The following is a 22,087-nucleotide window of genomic DNA, read 5'->3' as shown; positions in this document are numbered from 1 at the left end:
GTATTCCTGTTATCAAAGCAACAACAAATCACAAAGGAGACACAGCAACAGGTTATGTATAATTTATTTTTTTCTGTCTAGAGTATTTTGTCATTAAAATCAAAATGTCAACAATTTAAAATCATATACACTCAATGCATTTAAATGTTAGCACAGCTCCTTAAAAATTTATACATATGTACTTTTTGTTGTACTTGTGGACAGACAAAAGCAGGAAGTGGTCACTCAAGACTGCAAAGAGGGTGGGACACAGGAAAAAGGAAGACCCAGCCCACCAACTTCCTACAATAACAAACCAATCCCCACTCCCCAAAAAGTTAAGACAGCGATGCAGGCCCCTCCCATGTGGTGGAGGGATGATGGGGTGGAAAAACAGAATATAAACAGAAAAGTGCCCCATGCTCCACTCCGTAAAGAAATAAGGAATTAGAGTTTGCAGACATAAATACTAGTTTTCACATCATATCCATCCACTTCCTCTCCCTTCAACCAATCGACAGGTTCAGTAGTGTGCAGACAGGGTGGTTGGGGCCGGGGGGGGGGGGGTTAGGTGTCTGTCCTTTACATACATTTATTAATAGAAACTATGTTACAGAATTTCCCAAGCATGAATTACAGGCAACCCACGAGCACATCAACTGTACAGATCTTGGCAGAGCCAGCAAATAAAATGTCTAAATTTCCAAGTAGCGCGGTCATCACCGATAGTTAAGAAGCGATATATACAGCCGTCCAATCAGGGATCACTATGGTACAGAACGTTTTTTTTTTACTTTAAAAAGAAAAGACAATTGGGTTTCTGATAAGGTGTTTTGGGGGGCTGCATGCTGCTCGGTGTCGTTTTATACAAGGCAGAGGAACAACCGCCCAAAGGAACAGATCAGCTCTTCAGCATCAGAGAAAGGAGTGTTGTGACCATGCTGCTGATATTTTATACAATGTGCGCCAACACTTTCATTCTCCGGTAAAATGCTTAATCTAAAAGAGTTGATTCCCTGACTCAGGGGTGAGTCCAACAGCAGTGTGAAGAGTGCAGCGATACAATAATAGAGATTAAAGAGTAGTCACATTAATTATAGTAAGGCAACAAACAATGACAAAGAAAATGCTGGTAAAGACAGAATCTGTTGATATGACTTGGGGGACGAGAGGGAGAGCTGGTTTAAAGAAACCGATGTGAATGAATCTATCAAAAACAGGAAAGCCATGTCGTCAGTTGATACCCCCAGACGAGCTGGAAAATATTCCTTCCGGTGATTTCTCAGAGGAGAGGTTGAGGAATAACTTTTTCTGGTTTTGTGAATTATTCCTCCTCTCTCCTGAGAACATCAGTGTTGCCACATCTGGCAAAGGGAACTCTCGGTGCCGAGCAGCAGAAACAGAATTAAAAACCACAATCAGGTTTAAATCCTGCTGGAACGCTCTCTCGGCTTTGAAAACCACTGGAGACCCTCTGCCTGTCCCTGTGTCACTGTCTGATCCCGCCAAAAATTAGGGGAGTGAGATATCACGCCCGCATGTCTCGAGTGGAGGACCATGCAGGAGGGATGTTAGGAGAGTATCATTTAAGATCCTATTCGTTCAGAAGTGATGAGCGGTGGATGAGATAGTTATAAAACCCAACGTAAAAAACAGTCTCGGTTTATCGTGATCGTATGGGCGGTACGTCTATCTAACGTGTCAGTAACCCGTGTGATGCGTGGCGACGTCTAGCATACTGTGACGGGGGGGAGGGACTAGACTGAATGGTGCAAGAGGAGCGGAGGGGAGTAAAAGAGAGTTATGGGATGACAACACACACTGACAGATTTGAGAGAGAAGGGACGAGACAGAGAGAGAGAGAGAGAGAGAAGGAGGGGGAGATGTAGTCCACACAGCCCAGCTCAGTCTGGCCCAAGTCGATATCCATCCCTCAGTCCTTCACTCCGCAGCCCTTCTCTGATGCTCCTGGTGCAGTGAGGGAGGATGGACGTACGGAGGTGGAGGAATGGATGGAAGGGTGGGTGTGGGGGGGGGGGGGGACAGAGAGAGAAGGAGGAAAGAAGAGAGGGATGGCGCGGGTTTGCTTGGTCATTAGCATCCGCAGCCTTCCCTCTGGGGCTGTGGTTCGCTGGTTAGCCGGCCGCCCTGAGGGGCCGACGGCTTGTGCTGGACCCCCGACTCGGCAGCGTTCAGGTCCAGGCTGCCATCTTGGATGTTCTGGTAGATCTTCTTGGCGGCTTCCAGGAAGGCGTCCTCAACGTTTTCACCTCTGAAAGCACGGAGAGTAAACACACATGTGAGAGAGGAGGCGATGGGGAGTTTGGGAATGTGAGCAGGGAGGGGTTTCTGAGTGTGTGCCGGCGCTGAGGCGGACCAGACTTACGTTTTTGCACTGGCTTCCAGAAACAGCAGACCTTGGGAACATAAAACAGACGCCATGACAGACTCAGTAAAACATTGTTACAAGCTCACAAGCGCCAAGTTCTCAATCGCCCCCTCTTTTGATTCATATCCCGCTTCCCTCAAGTCACCCTCTCCTAGTTTCTGCCCCAGCAATAGAGACAGAAAGGGGTATTAATCTTCACTTCTGCCTCTTGAAATCAGCCATAAGGGCTCCCGTTATAAACAACCTGGAGAAGCTGGATCTCATATTATTGCTGTATTTCATTTCTAAATATTTGGACATTTTGTTGGAAATTCTGTTATTATGGGTTGAAATTGAGGATTGATAAGTCAGGTTTTTGCAGAATGACTTATGTTCTGATTAGTTAATTCCTCAAAGTCTAACAGCATGTTGAAATCCATAAAGGAAAACATTTCCTCCAAAACCTTCCTCCCCGTCTTCCTGACACGATGAGCTGTGTGTCTCACCGTTCTCCTCGGCAAACTGCTTCGCCTCCTCATACGTGACGTCCCGCTGGGCCTCCAGGTCCGCTTTGTTTCCTATGAGAATGATCACCTGAGAAACAGAGACATGAACATGGCGGGTGAGAAATGTGTTTTTCCGAGAGCCGAAGGCAGTATTAGAAACACTGTTCCTAGAGCGGCTGTTACGCTGTGGAGATCGATAGAGGAATACACGGAGGAACAGTGACACAACAAACAAATACTCCACTGTGCCCCTAGCAACTGATGCAATTAGACCTGTAATGAACTCATGTAATGCAATAAGCCCCTTTGTTGTGGCAGTTACAGATTCTCCACAGACTGCAGGACGGAGAGAATAAACAACATCATGTTTTACTCCTCACAAGGATCCTCCCTGTGCTGTTGTTGAGTTTTTGGGGAGAAAGTGCTCCATCCACTGCAGGAAAACAACTCATAGGCACAAATACATCTGTAAGTCAAATTCAATCTTACTTTCTGAATTATTGGCTGTGAAAACTGAGCTTGGAAGTTCTTGCTTAATTCCAAGAAGTCTTGCACAACCTGTTCCTTTCATTCAGAGGACTCCAGTGTTGATCAGATAATATTTCCATTATGTTTTTCATCTCAAACAGCAGCAGGAACACATGCTGACACTCGCAGCCCTGCTCACGATATACAGTCTGTGGCGAGGACTCCAACACTGCCCTCACATGGCCGATAAGCTGATTCAGTGGAGAAAACAAGGCTATGAAGATTCTGCAGATCTACTACTTTGATTTTGTAAAGAGATGACAGGAAGTACACCACAAAACCCCTTGTCTTAAATAACATTCATAATTAATAACCTGGTGTATCCATAAACATGAGAAACAAGAAACCATTACATGATGAAAAAGACAGCTCCCTGAAGCATCACGGTTCAGTAAATTAGAGCGGTGTGTTTTAGAGCTAATCATATTTACCAAGAAATTCAATTTAAGGAATGGACAGGCTCGGGGGGGAACTAAAGGATGTGAAGCAGAGGAAGTGACAACAGCAGGATACTTAAAGGACAACAGAGCGATGGCACAGCAGGAAAGAAAACAACACAGTAAAAGAGATACACAGAGAGCAGAGGATGCTGGGACATCAGAGTGAGTCCCGTACGCAGAGACCTTTACTGTATCTTTGTACTCACAGTGTTAGGGTTGGTGAGATTTCTGGCGTCAGTCAGCCAGCTGCTGAGGTGGTTGTACGTGCTTCTCCTGCATGACATCAACAAAGGGACAGGGGTTACTATGACAACAGGCAAAGAAGACTTAATGATGCCATGTCTGAGGAGGGATCAAGATCAGCAGCTGCTGCACAATCAGGATGAGGATAGAGCAACAACCTCATCACAGAGAGGGAGGAATGTAGGGTTTTGGGGGGAATTGAGATTATATATATAACGTCCTGTTCCACACAGCAGCGTCCTCAAACTGAAAATACATCATCGGCTGCCAAGCCACTCCTGTCACTGGTTTCAGCCTGATCTAAAACACTTTCATTAAATGGACCATTTCCTCATCTCATCCAGTCCCTAACTACGGATGAGTTCTGCCAAACCGGTTGCTCAGGTGTCAGCAGGCTGTGGTAGCTCTGAAATGAGGTTAGCACTGGTTGTGAATTCGGGCCTGACAACACAGATTTTAGGATTAAAATGTGTCCGATTGCCAATCTTTTTTTGTTCTAATGTTTTTTTACTTCCACGTTCCCCTCTGACTTCATGCCAGTTATGTCTAACCAGTGGCTGCTTCTCCCAATTAGCAGCATGAGCCCAATACTGTCGTAGAGCAGGGAATCGGTTGATAAAAAGGATGGTGCATCCCTTACTATTAAATGTGGAACACACGACGGTGACTGACTCTGAACAAGCCTAGCATATACCAAATGACCTAACTCGAACCACAGGGAATAATATAAACTGCTTTCCAAAGCCCTTTCATCACAGCATATGGATACAGATCAGCTGTGTGTTCATGATTGACATCTAATATTTGTCTCCAATAAGCCCAGCAGGAGGACACATTAGCAGTCATGTAAACCATAATATTAGTTCTCCCAGTAGTACTGTTTCTAGGCCCTTGCTGCAGTGGATGTGGTGTGGAGGGACATTCCACATGTTCAACTGTGTTTATCTGGCACACCCCCGATACCATCTAACTAAGGAGGGAGTCTATAGGGGAGGGCGGTGTGCTTTATCAGATTATTTAGCATCCATTAACTTTCCACTTTAGTGTGAACTCGAGATCGCGTAGTAACCGTATCGCTCACACACATCAACAATTAACCGGCGCCCGGTACCTGGTGATGTCGTAGACCATGAGCGCCCCTGCGGCTCCGCGGTAGTAGGAGCGTGTGACCGCCCTGAAGCGCTCCTGCCCCGCTGTGTCCCAGATCTGCAGCTTGATCTTCTGGCCGCTCACCTCGATTATCCTCGTACCGAACTCCACGCCGATCGTATGGGGGCAATCCGCCATGACTGGGGAGAGGAAGGGAGGTTCATATGAATTCTGTTTGCCTCTTTGGGTCATTTGGTTTAAGGAACGCCATTTTGTACCCTCAATTTAGATTACATTGTTTTGCTTTATTCATTTCTGTGATCATCATTTACTATAGTTTAATTTAAAGTGAGTTTTGTTTCCAGTTTTTCATTGAATTTACCAATAATTCATCTTTTTCACACACACACACACACACACACACACACACACACACACACACACACACACACACACACACACACACACACACACACACACACACACACTCATACCCCTGCAGGTGCATCAATCATGATCAATTAATCAGTCTTTAGAATCTCACTCCGTTATAAACTCAAAGTATCAACACCCAGAAAGCGGTACATTTATGTTAAACCGACACTAAGAACCTTTTCTAAGTTCCCCCAAATGTGTGTGTGTGGAGGAAGTGATGCTGGCGAGTGAATGAGGAACCCAGCATCTGGCTCGTCAATAGCGGCTCTCAAGCGGAGCTGAATGGTGATGGGAGGCTGCAGCTGAGTCACTCGCAGAAGAAGAGTCTCCCACTGTTGAGCTCACACTTGACTTCTATGCCGCTCACTTCCACTGGCGTACAGAGAAAGCTTTAGCGATTTAGGCACTCCAGTTAACCCTGGCAACCTCACACACACACACACACACACACACACACACACACACACACACACACACACACACACACACACACACACACACACACACACACACACACACACACACACACACACACACACACACACACACACACACACACACACACACACACACACACACACACACACACACACACACACACACACACACACACACACACACACACACACACACACACACGAAAATAGAAGTCAAAATCAGGACAGCACTTACATTTCTTTTCTGTAAACTGGTGAAGCAAACATGACTTCCCTACCCCCATGTCCCCTGTGGAGACAGAGAGAGAGAAACACTCAGGTCAACCGAGGAAATAACAGTGACTCTATTCAAGCCTGCATGCATGTTGTATCAGACACACAGTCAGCGACGATACTTAAAAGTTTCATGTGTAGCGAAAAGACAGACTTGAGTGTACTACTGAAATGTTGACAAGGCATGTTAGGGTATTTGGTGCATCGATCCTGTTAGTGCAACCATCAGTGAGTCCTTCAGAAAAACAATTTTCAGCACATTCTTCTGACTGAACACCTTCATCTTCAGAGTGTGTCAATATTGATGCCTCTGGGGATACTCTGAGATAAGAATATGCTGGGATGTCAGTCATTAGGATAGAGACACCAGGCTGCACCAACGGTCAAGCAATTTGCTGTTCATCTTAAGCTACAACCATCAAAAGCTTCGAAAAGTGTGTGCAACTGCAACAAGCAGGATCACAAGACCTTAAAAGCTTCCCTTTTACAACCAAACTGGGACATTTCTGCTTCACTTTTCTAGTATTGCAAAGAACAAATTCACAGGCTACCGTTGTACACTCGTACACACACCGCTTTAAGATCCGAGCTAGCTGTTAGCTTTGAGGCCGGGTGTTAAGTTTCACAGAAGAGGGTAAATAGCCCCGAGCTGTGGGGGTTTGTTTATGCAGACTGTCCATCTGTAAATGTATACAAGTAAAAGCAGCAGTATGTTCACTTAAAGCCCTTGTTTTAACAAACATGCAATTAAAAGTGGACCATAGGTCTCATAGGGGACAGGCATTTAATAATTCATTACACATTTGCAGAGTATTCTACACGAGTAATTAATAAACATTACATACCGGATCCACTCAGTGTAAACGTACAGTTTACAAAAAATACATCATGGTTTATCTGAGGGCCTTTTGAAAGTACAAATCAATGCACTTTAACATGTCTCGCTGAACAGCATCGCTCACTTACCGATAATGATGTATTTGAAAATGTAGGAGTAGTTGTACGGTGCGGTGGCCATTGTGGCTCTGAAAGAGAAGAGAGGAGGGGAAGTTTAGACATGTGAACTGCGAGACAAGGCTATTTGCAGTTCTATCACTTAGATATTTTCTAGTAATTCAGACAAGGGCAATAATTCAACGGAATTTGTGCTGCAGGTTGGTTTTTTTATACAAAAGAGGGCAATTATAATGTGAGCCCAGGCAGGCCAGATGCTCCGTCAATGCACACTAAGGAAGTAAAAACAGAAAACCTCTGTACGGATGTCAATAAACAAATAGTTTGTTGCACTAATTGAGTGATTACCTTTATCTCATGCTGTTTGGTATTACCCACTGATAATAATAATAAAGTGATGAATTATATCAGCAATCATTAACTTAACACCACAAACATATCTGAGCATTTCTCAGACACAATTGATACTGTAGAGACCAAAACACTATTACTTTGTTTAGCTTGGATAACTAGGCGGTGGTGAATGCACTTCCCACACACTTGATATTTCTTGTTACATAAATAAATGCAGAACAAAAACGCCTTGTACCCGAATGGTCCTGTATGTATAAACTCTGGGGAGTGACTGGCATCGCCCTGCAACCCTTGGGATATCATTGTAATAATGCCCAGTGTGTATATTTGATACATCTAATATGCATAGCAGTCATTTTAAGATCTATAAAACATTTTATATTCAGTCCAGTAACATTGTGACATGCATTTAAAATGCCTTAATGTACTGTATGCTGTTAATTTGCCTGCTCTGTCCCTCAAGAGGCTCAGAAACAACCATTAGCAGTAGGCTAGGTAATGTAGACAAAGAGGTGAAGGGTAATATTTTAGCAAGAAAGCTTGAACAAAGCTCCTCAGTAGTAAGGGCATACATTTGGAAGCTAAGACCACTGTCTCAAATGTCTGTCTCACCCCAATAATAACACAGTGACTCAGTCTGTCTATAGAAAACAGTGCAGCACATCCTTACATGCACATAAAAACACCTCCAGAAACATATTGTCAGAGTTGGGCTAAAAATAGCCCTGACACCTATTTGATACACAGTGATGCTTCATTGTTCACACTCGCAGCAGGCAGGGAAAAGCCTTCACAATTACCACACATTATTGCATGGCTTAGTTGAATACTCGATTCTGATTGGTCAATTCAGAACAAGTGACACGTTGTTAATCCAGTAGTTCAGACTGCTGTCAATGACTTATTGACTGTTGTTAAGAAGGATCAAGAGAAAAGGAAAATAAGGACAAATAGGGAGAGCTGGATGTCAGATAAATTAACAGAAGAAAGACAGACAGGAAGTAAATGCTAACAGGAACACGGGATGGGCTCTGCAGTGTTTAAGGATGTGTTAGTAGATCAGAAACTATAAACAGACTTGAACAGTTAAAGGAAACCTAGATCTGTGCTGCCATAAAGTTGGTGTTGTCACAGTTACAGCCGTTGGTGCTATGTGGAACAGTTTTTTTTGTCTTAGCGGAAGAAATACGATCATTTGAATCAATAAAATAATTTCAATTAATATTGGGAGTCGAGTTGTTAGTTTGTTTAGCATTTGGCCGTCTAATAAGTACACATGTACAATGGTTGAACAGCCATGGGGAGATGCTCTATCTTCAAACATGTACAGATTTGATCATAAATCAATGATCAGGTCATTTGTAACATCAAAGCTGTTTCAGGTTTCTCTCATGAGCAATTTCCCTTTACAATGCCATCTCCAGATATCCTGCCCATGTTGTATTTTTCCTGAATAAATGCTGCTTCATAATCCTGTATCAAGGTGCTGCATACTGCTGTACAGAAGTAAATAATTCAGCCTTAATAATCAGGAGCATATTCATTCAGCAGCCATGATGGTTTCTGTGTCCCTGGCTAAGATGGTCTGCCTTGAACGAGTGCTTTCCTCTGAACTACAGCTCAGAGAAAACTGTGCTGCAGCTAGAGCGGTTCCTGGAAACAGAAATCACTCTGCCACATCAGAGCCTGGTGCAGGTCTTATGCTAATACTCGAGCATCTGCAGTCCAGTGACCATGTTTGACTGGCTGGATTAATGCTGACAGAACTAGACGAGATGTGTATGGGTGTGATGTGAGAATCAGAGAAGGAGCGAAAATAGAGCAAGCACTTAAGAAGGGAAAGACTTTATAAGGAGGAAAAAAAGAGAGGGATAAATGGTTTAGACTTGCAGTAGAAAATGGAGTAAGTGGGAGACTATAGAGGCTCAGAGACAGGAAATGAAGAGGAGCTGCAGGGCAACTTCAGGGAGGTTAATTCAGGTCGAGGTGTCAAGGAAAACTGCTTCAATAAAAATGATCTTGGTTCAGGTTGGTACTATCATAATGGCTCATACCGACACTCATACTGACTACAGCAAAAATGCTTTGAGGAAAGCACTGAAATTCTTATGCCTAAAAAACATTAAAAAAGAAAATATCAATAGTCAAGAGAACTAATAGTCAGAGATACATTTTAGATGAATAAATTATAAACTCAAAGCATATTTGTTCTTTATTTTTTACAAAGATGTAAACAACTTGAAGGGATAACAAAGCCCACTGTGTTTTTGATAGTGTCCCCAGTCAAGACTTGGCTCACACCCACAGTCTTCCAAAACTCTGCAACCTGACCTGACATATGGTAATCACTGAGCTTAACATCAACTAGCTAACCTAAGCAAAAAGCAATCTGTAGAACTATGAACTTCTTCTGTGACCATTATATTACCTGGGAATCTATCCCTATGACTCATGTGTTGAGTCATAGCTAACTTTGAATCCAAATTAATGTCTAAGTTCAGCACTTAAACACCAACATGACGGTCTAATAGAAGTGAATGAAGAGTTGGTTTCAACTTCAAAGAAATGAAATAATTGCTATGCTTTAGAGAACCAAAATCTGGAGGCCTTCAACCAGGCTGCTTCCAGTCACATGATCGTCATGTGACATCTCTATACCCAGTCAAGTGTTATGGTTCTCAGGGCTTGGGAAGGTATACTTTGAGAGAATGTATTCTGAAACCAGTTAAAGCTAAATGTTGTTAAGTCATGATAACAAACTCCTTGTTTCAGTTTTGTGTGCTCATTAAATAGAAATAACACCAAACGGTATCCATCAAGGAGAAGGCGAATCAAGACCATGTGATCAGACTGCAGCATCAGCACTACTCTGTCACTCCCCAACACACTGAATCTTTCTCCAGAGAGAAAACTGTCACTGCTTTTCCTCCTCTCAGAGCCACGTAATAGAAACGTAAACTTAAATCTGGGCTGTCAGGAAATCGTGTCACACATATGGTCCCAGTGACTCCCTGATGTTGAAGCCCACTTTCAAATCATGTGACTAAATAATGTAAATCAGTCAAATTAGATCATCCATACCATTTACCGGCTAGACGGAGCACACTTTCACAATGCATACAAACTATATGAATGATGTTTTACAAACATGGTATGAAAAGAAATCAATAAAAGAATAATAGGTAACGTTGTTATTCAAGTTCCAGATCAAGCCTGCTCATACACAGACTGCATAGGTACAACAAACAGAAATGGTGCGGCAATATATATAAGCAAACAGCACATTTATAAGAACAAGGATACATTTAAGACACATATGGTCTACCTGTGATCAATTTCAGTTTTTTTATTTATGTAAACATCTGTTTGAAAAGGCAAAAAGGAGGCTAACACCGTGTTGGCTAAGGAATATCCGAACCTTTTCCCATTGCTGTAGAACAATTGATAACGCTATGACTTATGGACTAACAAACACAACCCGTCTGCAATCACAAATCCAAACAATCCCGACTAAAGTGTCCGATGTTAACTCATTTATTCAACAATGTAACGGTAACGTCATGCAAGCTCCCAACTACGGTGGCTAGTTAGCCCAACAACCGGTGACAGCATCAGTTTGGTTACATCTGAGCTGTTATTCAGCAAACAACAAGTTAGTCCCAGTGAAAGAGGAACATTTGGACATCGACTTGGTTAATATATCACTACATGACCGCGTCTAATAACAATCTAGGCCCTAAATTAGCCGTTTTGACAGCTACATTTGCGTTAGCTGGTTACCTGCTAGCTGACATCAGTGTACATCTTGACAACAAATAACATAGGGTTACATCACAATACTTACATCGGTTGGGTATATCTAAACACATGCAGTTGATAAAATTCCTTCTACTTGGTATATCAAGGTTAGTAAATTAACCTGGCCTCTGCATAATTTCACTAAAGCCAACACACACTAAACTAACGACAGCTAGCGTTAGCTATAGCTTTAGCGTGCTAGTTAACTGTCAGCTAGCTGCGAGTGTTGGATTATGGTAAATGCGTTGCTTAGTTAGCATGTCAGCCTTTATTAACTAATTGATGAGCAAGTAGTATTTTGCATACAATGGTGTTATCTCGCCGTTTAATACGTAATGTATCCAAAGTATCGGCAGCTAACGACACAAAAAAACAACCTAGTATTAGATATCTGCTAGCTGATAGCTCGCATCGTTAGCTTGCCAATTAGCTGAGTGCTGGAAAACACTGACTAGCTAAACAGTCCAAATCGTTCTATCATTTTATTACCAGAATGTCTACGTTACTCGGGCGGTGTGTGTAAGTGTGTGTTAAAATAGTTCCTATTTTATGTTCTTACCAGATATTAAGTCTTTAGAGCTTTGTGTTCTTGAGCTGTTCAGAAGAGGAATGCAGGTTATCCTGGCTCAAGTATGATCAGTCTATCCAAGATGGCTGCTCACGGCACAGGGTTTCCTTCGCTCTATACAATGGGCTTCTGGGACAAAGAGCATCATATGCGGCGATTTGCAGCCTCACCTGCACAGGTGTATTCTTGCATATTGATAAAGTGCCATTTCAGTTTATGCAACCATCACTTAGATTAAATCAGGTAATACGTTAGTACATGAATTCGATAAAAATCGATTTACCTAGTCAGATGTGTTTTGGGATACAAAGATTGCAAAAACTGTACAAATGAGCAATGGCTCTTTATATATATATATATATATATATATATATATATATATATATATATATATATATATATATTTTCTATCTATATCTTTTTTTGTTTTTCTTCGGTTTTTTGCATTGGTATTTGGTTTGGTTTATTTTAGTTTCTTTCCCACAAGATTGTGCATTTAAACTGATGGCGTTTGAAACCTGCTTTTGTGTTTAATGAAAAACATGTTTTTTGCTTTCAAGGATAATGACACAAATGTCATATAAATTCAATCATCATTAGTAAAGTGGAGATGTTTATTAAACATTTGAATCTTAACAGCATCCTCCTAGCCAACATTACCTTGTGGTATAGTGAGTTTCTGCCTCAGCATTGCTGCCTAACTCTGAAATGAAACATGTAAGATATTAAGCTTAAATATATAATGTTAAGATAAACTGGCATTATAATGTAAGCCCATAATGATTATTTTATAAAAAGTTTGACTTATTGTTTACCAAACTATTTTCATATGCACATAAATTCAATCTGCTTGCCTACTGTTTAACACAGTTAAGGTAAGTCTACTGAAATCAGGTGAATCTAAGATATTTTAATTGGCTGTAATTGTGTGTAGCACCTGATATTCATGGTGACTTGATATGACAAAAATTTCAAGTTCAAAGCATTTTTCTTTTGAAAAATATGAAACATTTTAATACAGTAAGTCACAACATGACATGCTTTCACTGTACAATATTTCTTACAATTCTACATAGAACCACATGCAGTGTGCTTTCCCAAGCTTAGCCTGGAGAACAGGACAGCGAACTAAAAAAATATTTTTAATTTTGCAAACTTAAAAAGAATCTACTCCACATAATATTTGATCTGAGAAAGAAGATGAAAATTGATTTATGCCTTAGAGTACAAGTGAATGAAAGCCTTTATTAAAAAAACATTGGTGAGTATCTTGCTGAAGTTATATGTCTGAAAACTAACAAAGATCTTTTTTTATTGGTAACACATGTCCCATAATATCTTTGTAGTTCATCTACATTTGAGTGAGTGGATGTGCACAATAAATTCATGGATGACTGTAGGCTGCTTCCCCATTATTTTGATCAAACATATTCACACTGTAAGTCCAAGCTAACAGTGTGATAAAAGCTAACATTTCAAGGTGCTCTCCAGTAACAACACACTGAAAAAAAAATGTCATCCATCCCTTAACATGAGTAGCTAAGACTCGAGATGAAAGCTGTTGTTTGTCTCATAGTCCACGCTGCTGTTGGAGGGCACTTTCCACTCCAGTGAATCCATATCACAACCACATCCTCAGCAGCAAGAGGCTGAACAGTGCACAGATGTATTGGAGTGTGCCTGGATGCCAGGAGGGGGCACTGTTACATAGGTCCGAGTCACAACAGTGGATGCGCACGCCTGGAAGCTCATGTTGCTGGCAGTGTCTGGATGTGGCACAACCGCTGGTCAGGACGATACCCAGGGCAGCTTGAGGGAAGAAGGGGGGAAACAGTCTGTCAGAGAAGATTGACACGCTGGTGTTTGGCTCAGCAAGAAAAATAAAACACGTGTAAGCACCAAATACTGCAAGTGTGTAATGAGGAAGGCGTTTAAAGATCCTAAGGGCACACTTCACAGGATATTTCTTTACAGCTGAGGACTCTGAAAAGTATTTTATAAATAGTACACGTTGTACTCTTAAATGCAGTAGCTTAGAGATGCATCTCCACAAACATATTTTTTTAATAAGAAAAAAAAAAGAAGCTACAAACAAAGACATGTTGGCATTCAAGTGAAGCATTTCAAACTAAATCCACTCTTAAGTAATAGCTGCAAATAATATAAAATCCCTTATTATGGGTTGTCATCTACCTTGAACCGTAAAAGCTTAAAACCAATGAAACTGCACTGCATAGAATATTAAGGCAGTACTTGGCATGAGCTAATTCTAAATAATTGTAAGCCACAATTCAGCTTCTCCACCCTGTTTTTCAAATAAAATAGTTTCTATAATGAGATTTTAATAATCACCATCTTGCCCTCAATTAGCACCTGACAACACCTCTGTCATTTGTTATCCGCTATACAGATAAGTGATCAGGTATTATAGGAGACGACATCAGGGCCAATCTAAAAATAACAGCCTTTCTTCTTCGCTCAAATAATGATGATCATTATTAGTCCAGCCTGTCTTTGTTTTGCTCATGAAGAATCTTTATTTTGATGTTGGAGGCAGCAGGGGAGTAAGATGACATTGGTCAGGAGAGGAAGGATTTACTGGTTATGGATTAAGTACAGATGTGCTGTGTCTTAAAACAAAAGGGACTATAACTCTAAGACTCTTATGGAACTTTGCCAGCATCTGTTAGATTTTGGTTTGGCGGGGTCACATGAAGATTAACAGGCTGACTTGCCGCAGATAAGTGCCAAGACACTGCTTTGAGATTTTGAATGACAAGTGCCTGTCATACTATTAATGATAGGCTGTTGTCAGTCATTTACTGTGCTTGCTGTTTCTCTGAGCAACTGGAAAAAGGTGCTTAATCAGCCCGTTCAACATGAGTGGATCCTTTAGACATCAAGCAGAGTAACAGCTGGATAGTCCACGCTTCTGTGGATATCAGCAGAACTACTCATCTGACCATCACTCTCCTGTCCTGGGTGTCCACATCGTCCGTTTGACTTAACATCAAACAAGGAATGACTTTACATTTGCTTGTGAAAGGACGCTAAAGGAGCCTTATGTAACTGTAATCAGTGCAGGGAGCAATATATTCACATCAGCGGGCAAAGAACTGAAAGTATTATTAAAAATGATTAAGCCAATATCCAGTGGCATGCCAGAGTGAATTCATCATGGTTTGATAATGATCCACTCCACCATGAATATTCTTCAAACAAATAGCTCAGTGAAAAGAGGATAATATGATTTCATTTTATTAGTCATGTATGATTGGTCATGGAAGTGTACTCACTGCTCTCCGTCTTAATGCAGAAGCGGTGTTTGAAGCCTTTGTGTGAGTGGGTGCAGGTGATGACTTCTGGGTTTGAGCAGCCCACGTCCACATACTTCTGGCCCTGGATGATGTTACAGCCATAGCACTGCAGCCCCTGGACTGCAATGGACACAAAGAACACTGATGACTACTTGTTATGGTAAATTGTATAATGATTTACCAACGTTTCAATGTAAAGTCACTGGGGTACATAAGCTCGACAAATTTGAAAGGAATAGCATACGAGGTCTAGTCTATGGTAGCAACTCCTCACACCACTGTTATGATTTTCAATATTATACAGTAATTTTAGTATTTATATACTGAACCTCGGTTACCTTGAAATCTTGAGAGGAAACATAGAGAAAAGTATTGATGAATTGAAAAAAATTGATTACTTTAAAAATAGCATCTTAGTCCTTCCTGAAGCAATGCAGCGCATGAACAGTATTTTAATGCATAGCATTACTGTGCATAGCTATACGAAACCAAAATCAACTCAATCTCTTTTCTTCTCTTCTCTTCCCCAATGACTCACCCTTGAGAGCCCCATCCCTAGCTGTTTGTCTGCCAGCTTCAGCTTGTGATCTGAAAGCCTTGTCTCTACCCAACACAGTCTCACCACCTGATAAATGGCGTTGTGGAAGCTACACCACATAATGGGACTTGAGAGGGACCAAATAAACATGCAGCTAGATTATACTGTTGACTTTTCCTTCTCAACTGATGCCTAAAAACATTAACATAACCATTTGCCAAATATATATTTGGTCCATTTGCTGATTAAGGAGGAGCTGGCACATACTGGATCATCATACAATGGGGATTTTAAAGCACATCTTAAAAAAAACAAATGGGCAATGGTCTCTCATCTTTAGTTCCCCCTTCTCCAATGCCACTGTCCCACTCTCTGAAGAAAGTAAGGCTAAGCCTCAACAAATCCAACAGAGCTTAAAAGGATTGTCTGCAAATTTAGACCCCCAACCCACCTGTGCTGAACTTCAAAATCCCACACACAAGATGGAAGATCAGCTTGGCTGAAACCAATCCTCCTTCTTTATCTGTGCACCCCTCAGGACTCTGCAGGGCAGAAAGCGAATGGAGCCTCCCACCAACTCGGCTCTGTTAAATAGCTGAGCAAAAGCTCTGATGGAGCTTTCAGGAGCAAACTAATCCTGGGCAAATGCTCTTACAAAAATCACTTTAGAAATCTGCTGGAATCAATGTAAAGCCTAACAGGGACAGAGTGCACATGCCAGCCTTTACGGGATGTGTCATACTCTCCTGCTAATGATACACCATGAACATTTCTTATAAATATTGGAGTATGTCATTAGAGCTGGGTAATGGTTGTGGAAATACCAGTGGAATGATCATTTATATCTGGCAAACAAGCTGAATTATTAATTCACTGTGATGTCCTTACACACTGCACACACATTTGTCAACATAATGAGGACATGTATAAGAAAGACATTCGGTTTTCCTGGCACAAGGCAATTTATTATAAAAAGATCCTCTCCCGGTATGAATTGCAAATGTTGATTAACTCTGTGTTTATCAAAAATCGATAGTGACCTAGATCAAATCCTATCAATTATTAGTATTGAGTAAATTTAACATGCGCATTTGCTAGCAAAGCTCATTTGCATTTTAACACTGAGTCACTTACAACCATTGCAGTATTATAAGCAGTATGCATGTTTTATTAGAAACATTTTAAGAAGAAGACAGCTGGAGGGGAAAAGTAAGCAGCCTAAGCGACAAACAAACAGGATTATCATAAGAACATTTAGATTTAATGTAGGACAGGTTACTACTGCTTGTGTGTTTCATTATAAATAGTTATTTTGCTTTTAAATTAGAACTTAAATAAATTCATGGTCAAAATTAGCTTTTAGGGCAGCATCAACATATTAGAGACTAATTATGAAAGCAAGGTGATTCCATTTTTGTAGATTTTTTAACATAAATAAAAAAGATGATATGTTTTATGTAATGTTAAATGTAATGCAATTATATCCATGCTTAGCTATCTTTGCTTCATGAAAGTTGCCCTATTGATCATCATTAGTCTGTTGAGCACATTACTTCACCGTCTTGTCTGGAGGTGGGATCTCAGACCAAACACAGCAATATAAATCAAGCAAGACAACATCGCAGCACGCAACATCACGCAACCTTTTTATTTTTGCTTTGCCCCGAGTGTAACAAAGGTCACAGCCAAGCCAAAATGGGTCAATGTTTATGGCTCTATGGGGAAATTTAGTTTGACACCTACGGATATCACCTATTGTTCGGAGGCATAGATTTGAACTCCCTAGGTCAATAAAATGCAGAACAAAGGCATAATTATTGAAATCCTCCTTCAACAAAGTCATCCATTATATTCATGTGATCCATTCATTTGGTTTAGGTTTGGAACATTCACCAGCCTATTTTCTTGAATTATACTGCTGCGTGGTTTTAAAAGTTTGCAAATCTTTACATTTTTTTATTGTACTTTCACTATACATACATTAAATTTGTATACCTCAGTCCAACGTCTACGGCTTTTACGTTATACTTGACTGTGAAAGGCTGTCATAAACACACACACACACACACACACACACACACACACACACACACACACACACACACACACACACACACACACACACACACACACACACACACACACACATACACACACACACACACACACACACACACACACACACACACACACACACACACACACACACACACACACACACACACACACACACACACACACACATTATTCCATGTCTATGCACTAAATGTTTCTACATACATTTCAATACCCAAATCACCTTACTTACCCTGTTTAAACCAGAGACCCCAAACCAAGATAAATCCAAGCCCATACACCAGCCAGGTATGTAAAGTCATGGATGCAGCACAGTAGTGGTGGTTGGTGGTCAGGTGGATGGGAGAGAGCCAGATATTTCCTCTGTTCTCATCTAATAGTCCACCAAAACAGACAGATAGAGAGAAACCTAGCAGAGTTCCCTTTCCAAAGCCTGAACCGCCCAATGTCTCCCTCCAGCCCAGCTTCCACGGAGCTCACGCAGTGCGTGAGTTAACTGCCTCTGAGTGTCCAGTGAGAGGGGGAGCCAACCATACAGGCAGTCAGTCAGCTCAGCAGCTAGTCAGGCAAAGAGACGAGGGGGAGGAAGCTAAATGAGTGGAGGAACTAAATAAATGAATGACTTCCTCAATGAGCTCCTCACGTCCTGAGTAGGAGAAGCTGGTGGAGCTTGTGGTTTGATTACAAAAAGGAAATCTCATCTCATCCCCTGAAGAAAAAAAAAAAAAAAAGCATCACCTTCTTCTCATCACAGAGATGAAAATAAGAAAAATAAGAAAATGTGTGGTCTTTTCCAGAAAAGGGAAAACACATTAATCAGGATTAAGTCCTGATTGATAATTCATCGCTTCTAATAATAGCCCTATCACAATGTGTTAAAAGCCTAGGCGCTAAAGGGGTTGGGACACCAAGGGGGCCAGGTTTGTTTATGAGTGTGTGCATGTGTGTGTTTCTCAGACAGGGAGCATTGCCAAATGACACACACACACTTCCCCAATAGGTTAGGTTATCTCTGCTCTGTGTATCACTGAGCTCGCACACTGGAGAGAAAATTCTATCTAATCAAGAATTAAAGAGTAAATCCTTTCTTAGAGACTGTAATGCCAGAGGATAAGGCAGGCTTTGCGCTAAGCCCTCTTTCCCTCCCCAACCAAAGCAACATATGGTCCAGGATGAGAGATGGCTGCCAATGATCACTGTCATTCATATTAAGATATATTTAGAATTGCTAGTACAGATTTTTTCCACAAAAGTTTGATTAGAGTGGAATCCAAACATGCTGCTTTTTTATTACCGCTCATTTACAAAACAAAAAAATCACGTTGTGCATATTTTTTTTTGTTTTCTCTCTGTATGCCTCTTTGTATTTGTAAGTGTGTGCAGCTGTGTGTGAGTTGTCTCTTCTCCTTGCTGTGCTTTTATTTATGAGTCACTGTTTGTGTGTGAGTGTGTGAAAGAAAAACAGGGCGAGCGAAGAGAAATGTCAGCAGTGGATGCTATCTGTGTGAAGCATATGTTAGGTAGAATGGTCATGTGGACAGTTCTGTTCTGGTGAAAGATGCTGTTTAAGCTTTGCTTTAATCAATATGTGTGTGTGTGTGTGTGTGTGTGTGTGTGTGTGTGTGTGTTTATGTGTGTGTGTGTGTGTGTGTGTGTGTGTGTGTGTGTGTGTGTGTGTGTGTGTGTGTGTGTGTGTATGTGTGTGTGTGTGTGTGTGTGTGTGTGTGTGTGTGTGTGTCTTGTGTGTGTGTGTGTGTGTGTGTGTGTGTGTGTGTGTGTGTGTGTGTGTGTGTGCCTTTAACCTTAAAGGTATAGTTTGACATTTTGGGAAATACACTTATTCCCTTAAAACGATTGATACCCTCTCAGTGTTACCAATCTTCTCTTCTCACTCTCTGCCAGAAAGTGCAAATAATCATATTTCCCAAGATGCAAATCTTTTACTTGATCATGAACTCTCTTTTTTTCATAATATAAGCTTTATCTTATTTGATGTACTTATTCTAAAAGAACACATCTCTTACACACTCACAAAAACACACACCCACACAACCGCACAATTCAACCTCTAGAGATTACGATTCGCCATAGACATGGTTGATGAATCTGTTATGTGAAATTTTCATATTGCATCAACACAGCCAAACTGAGTGGTGTGAAGCATGAAAGAGCAGTCCTTGTAATGTTCCCAATGCTGATGTGCACATGCAATTTTTGTCTCGACCTTTTCCCTCTTTCCCCATCTTACTGTCCTTGTTCATTTATATTCTGCTGAGCTGCTTGAGCTCTCAGTGATAAAGCCATGAAAAGAGAGAGTGAGGGAAGGATGGATTCGGAGGGGGAAGAGGAAGTCCGACAGTACAATGATGAAAGTGAGACTTCCCCAAGCTGCTCCTGACTTATCTTATGACACACAATAGCTGCTTTAAATACCCTTGAAGTCCCCTGTGGTGGCTAGCTTGGAGTGGCAGTGACAAGAATAGAGAAGCTACGTGGCTTTAAATTCTTGATGAAATTGCAATTAAGACACCAGAAGAAGAGCTGAGCCCGAGGCTGTGCAAGCAACAACCAAAGAGAAACAACAAGGATGTGAGGGGGAAATACATGAAAAGTTAATTCTGCTCTGTGGGCATTAATTTCGGGGAGTCTGTCATCACATATTACCCTCCCCTAAAAGTGTAGAGGAGATGAAACTGAAAATGGCCATTAAGTCTTGTGTATTAACCACAGCCCAGCGGGTTCTCTGCAGCTTTAATGAGCAGTAATCCACTACTGTTTGACCACAATACTGTACAGCGGGGGGGAAAAGATTCTGCAGCTAAATCAAAACAAAAGTCTAAAAATTGCATGAAGATCAGCGAGTTGGGTCTCTCTGTGACTTTGATGCTCCACCAGTTCTGCTTGGTGCAGAAATGCTCAGAGGTCTCTTTTGCTTCCCTCTAGGGACAGTTTTTGTGCTTTTGTCACATGTCCCGTGATTATCGCCTTACTGCTGGCATTTGGTGTAAGATTAACTGCTGAAGCCGAGGAAACTGCCTTTTAGCACCCAGAATATCAAGTAATTGAAAGTCTGACCGGATGTATATGCCTCTGCAGTTTTACACTAAAGGGAGTGCAAAGCCGGATACTCCTTATAAAGCAAAGGAGACTTCTCAGCAAAAGGCTAAGCTCCAGTTGAGGAACAGTAAGCATTTCTGAATTTTGCTTTATTACCCTTTCAATATTGGTCCCCGGAATGTCTTTAATGTACTGAATCTTTGTATTCATGTACTCAAAATGGGATCCAATGTGTTTTTGCACTGTAATATTTATTAGACACATTGTAAATGTTATATTAACACAATTTACTAAAATATCTACTTGTTTCTTAGCATGTTTACAATCAGTTTTGCAATGCAGGAGCACAGATAATACCAGTATCCTCTATATTTGTTGTGCATATTGTTTTCTTCTCCACCAAAAGCCCTTAAACTATTCTTGCTGACACTTTCTTAAAGGATTGCAACCCCAGTCAACCCCAGTTTACTGACATAATAAGCCACAATCTCCCCTGATGGTGAAGTGGAGAGTCCGCAGAAACTACCGGGTTAACATAATTATTCGTCCTCTCAAGCATGTAAGCGCTGCTCCTTTCAAAGTCTTATCAGCCCGTGGCATCTGAAGACGCACAGTCCAATCAGTGGCCTTGTATTTTGTGCATGGCTGCTCTGTCTCCCTGCCTGGCAGCCCTGAGGTTAAAACCCAGAGGACTTCTCACCATCTGCTGCTGTCACTGGGTGTGGCACTATCACGTTCGCAGTGCCGTGCGGCCCAATGAGCCCAAGAGGCTTTGACCCTCCCTTCAACTGCCCTGAGACCTACTGTCTCCCTCAGCAGGTTATTCACAGCTGCATGATGCACACTGGTTGCTAGAGTCATATTCTCTATTGGTTATCAGAAGAGTACTGGATTCAGTTTACTTCACAACCTTAGTGACAAACAGGTAAGAGTTGAGACTCAGGAGCAGCAGTCTTTCAGTTTTAAAATTCACAAAAACTCTAAGATTTCACAATTAGGATCGAATCATTTAATGGGATGCAACTCCAAAGCTGATATTTCCTCTTACGTAGCCATTTCAAACTTTTTGAGCAGCTGTTATCTGATTTCTGAGATTAATTTTCCCCTTGGACGTACTGTGTCTGGCA

The 22,087-nt window shown here is 41.4% G+C and overlaps 2 protein-coding genes across 2 annotated transcripts; both read right to left on the bottom strand.

Moving 5' to 3' along the window:
* Nucleotides 1-46: 46 nt before the first annotated feature.
* On the bottom strand, nucleotides 47-12,108 carry rab14l (RAB14, member RAS oncogene family, like). Its single transcript, XM_063888810.1, has 8 exons — nucleotides 11,964-12,108; nucleotides 7,265-7,323; nucleotides 6,261-6,314; nucleotides 5,176-5,353; nucleotides 4,028-4,094; nucleotides 2,854-2,941; nucleotides 2,366-2,396; nucleotides 47-2,251 (listed from the first exon to the last, which is right to left on the bottom strand). The coding sequence occupies exons 2-8, from the start codon at nucleotides 7,314-7,316 to the stop codon at nucleotides 2,074-2,076; spliced, it is 648 nt and encodes a 215-aa protein (XP_063744880.1). The 5' UTR covers nucleotides 7,317-7,323; nucleotides 11,964-12,108; the 3' UTR covers nucleotides 47-2,073.
* Nucleotides 12,109-12,957: 849 nt separating this feature from the next.
* Nucleotides 12,958-18,621, bottom strand: LOC134868770 (uncharacterized). The gene is made up of 3 exons (XM_063890072.1): nucleotides 18,136-18,621; nucleotides 15,269-15,409; nucleotides 12,958-13,781 (listed from the first exon to the last, which is right to left on the bottom strand). Exons 1-3 carry the CDS (start codon nucleotides 18,203-18,205, stop codon nucleotides 13,594-13,596), a joined length of 399 nt encoding a protein of 132 aa, XP_063746142.1. The 5' UTR covers nucleotides 18,206-18,621; the 3' UTR covers nucleotides 12,958-13,593.
* Nucleotides 18,622-22,087: the final 3,466 nt, after the last annotated feature.

Source organism: Eleginops maclovinus, chromosome 8 (assembly GCF_036324505.1).
Source record: "Eleginops maclovinus isolate JMC-PN-2008 ecotype Puerto Natales chromosome 8, JC_Emac_rtc_rv5, whole genome shotgun sequence".
Taxonomy (NCBI): domain Eukaryota; kingdom Metazoa; phylum Chordata; class Actinopteri; order Perciformes; family Eleginopidae; genus Eleginops; species Eleginops maclovinus.
The sequence above is the reverse complement of the archived record's forward strand: the minus strand, read 5'-3'. Positions and strand labels throughout refer to the sequence as shown.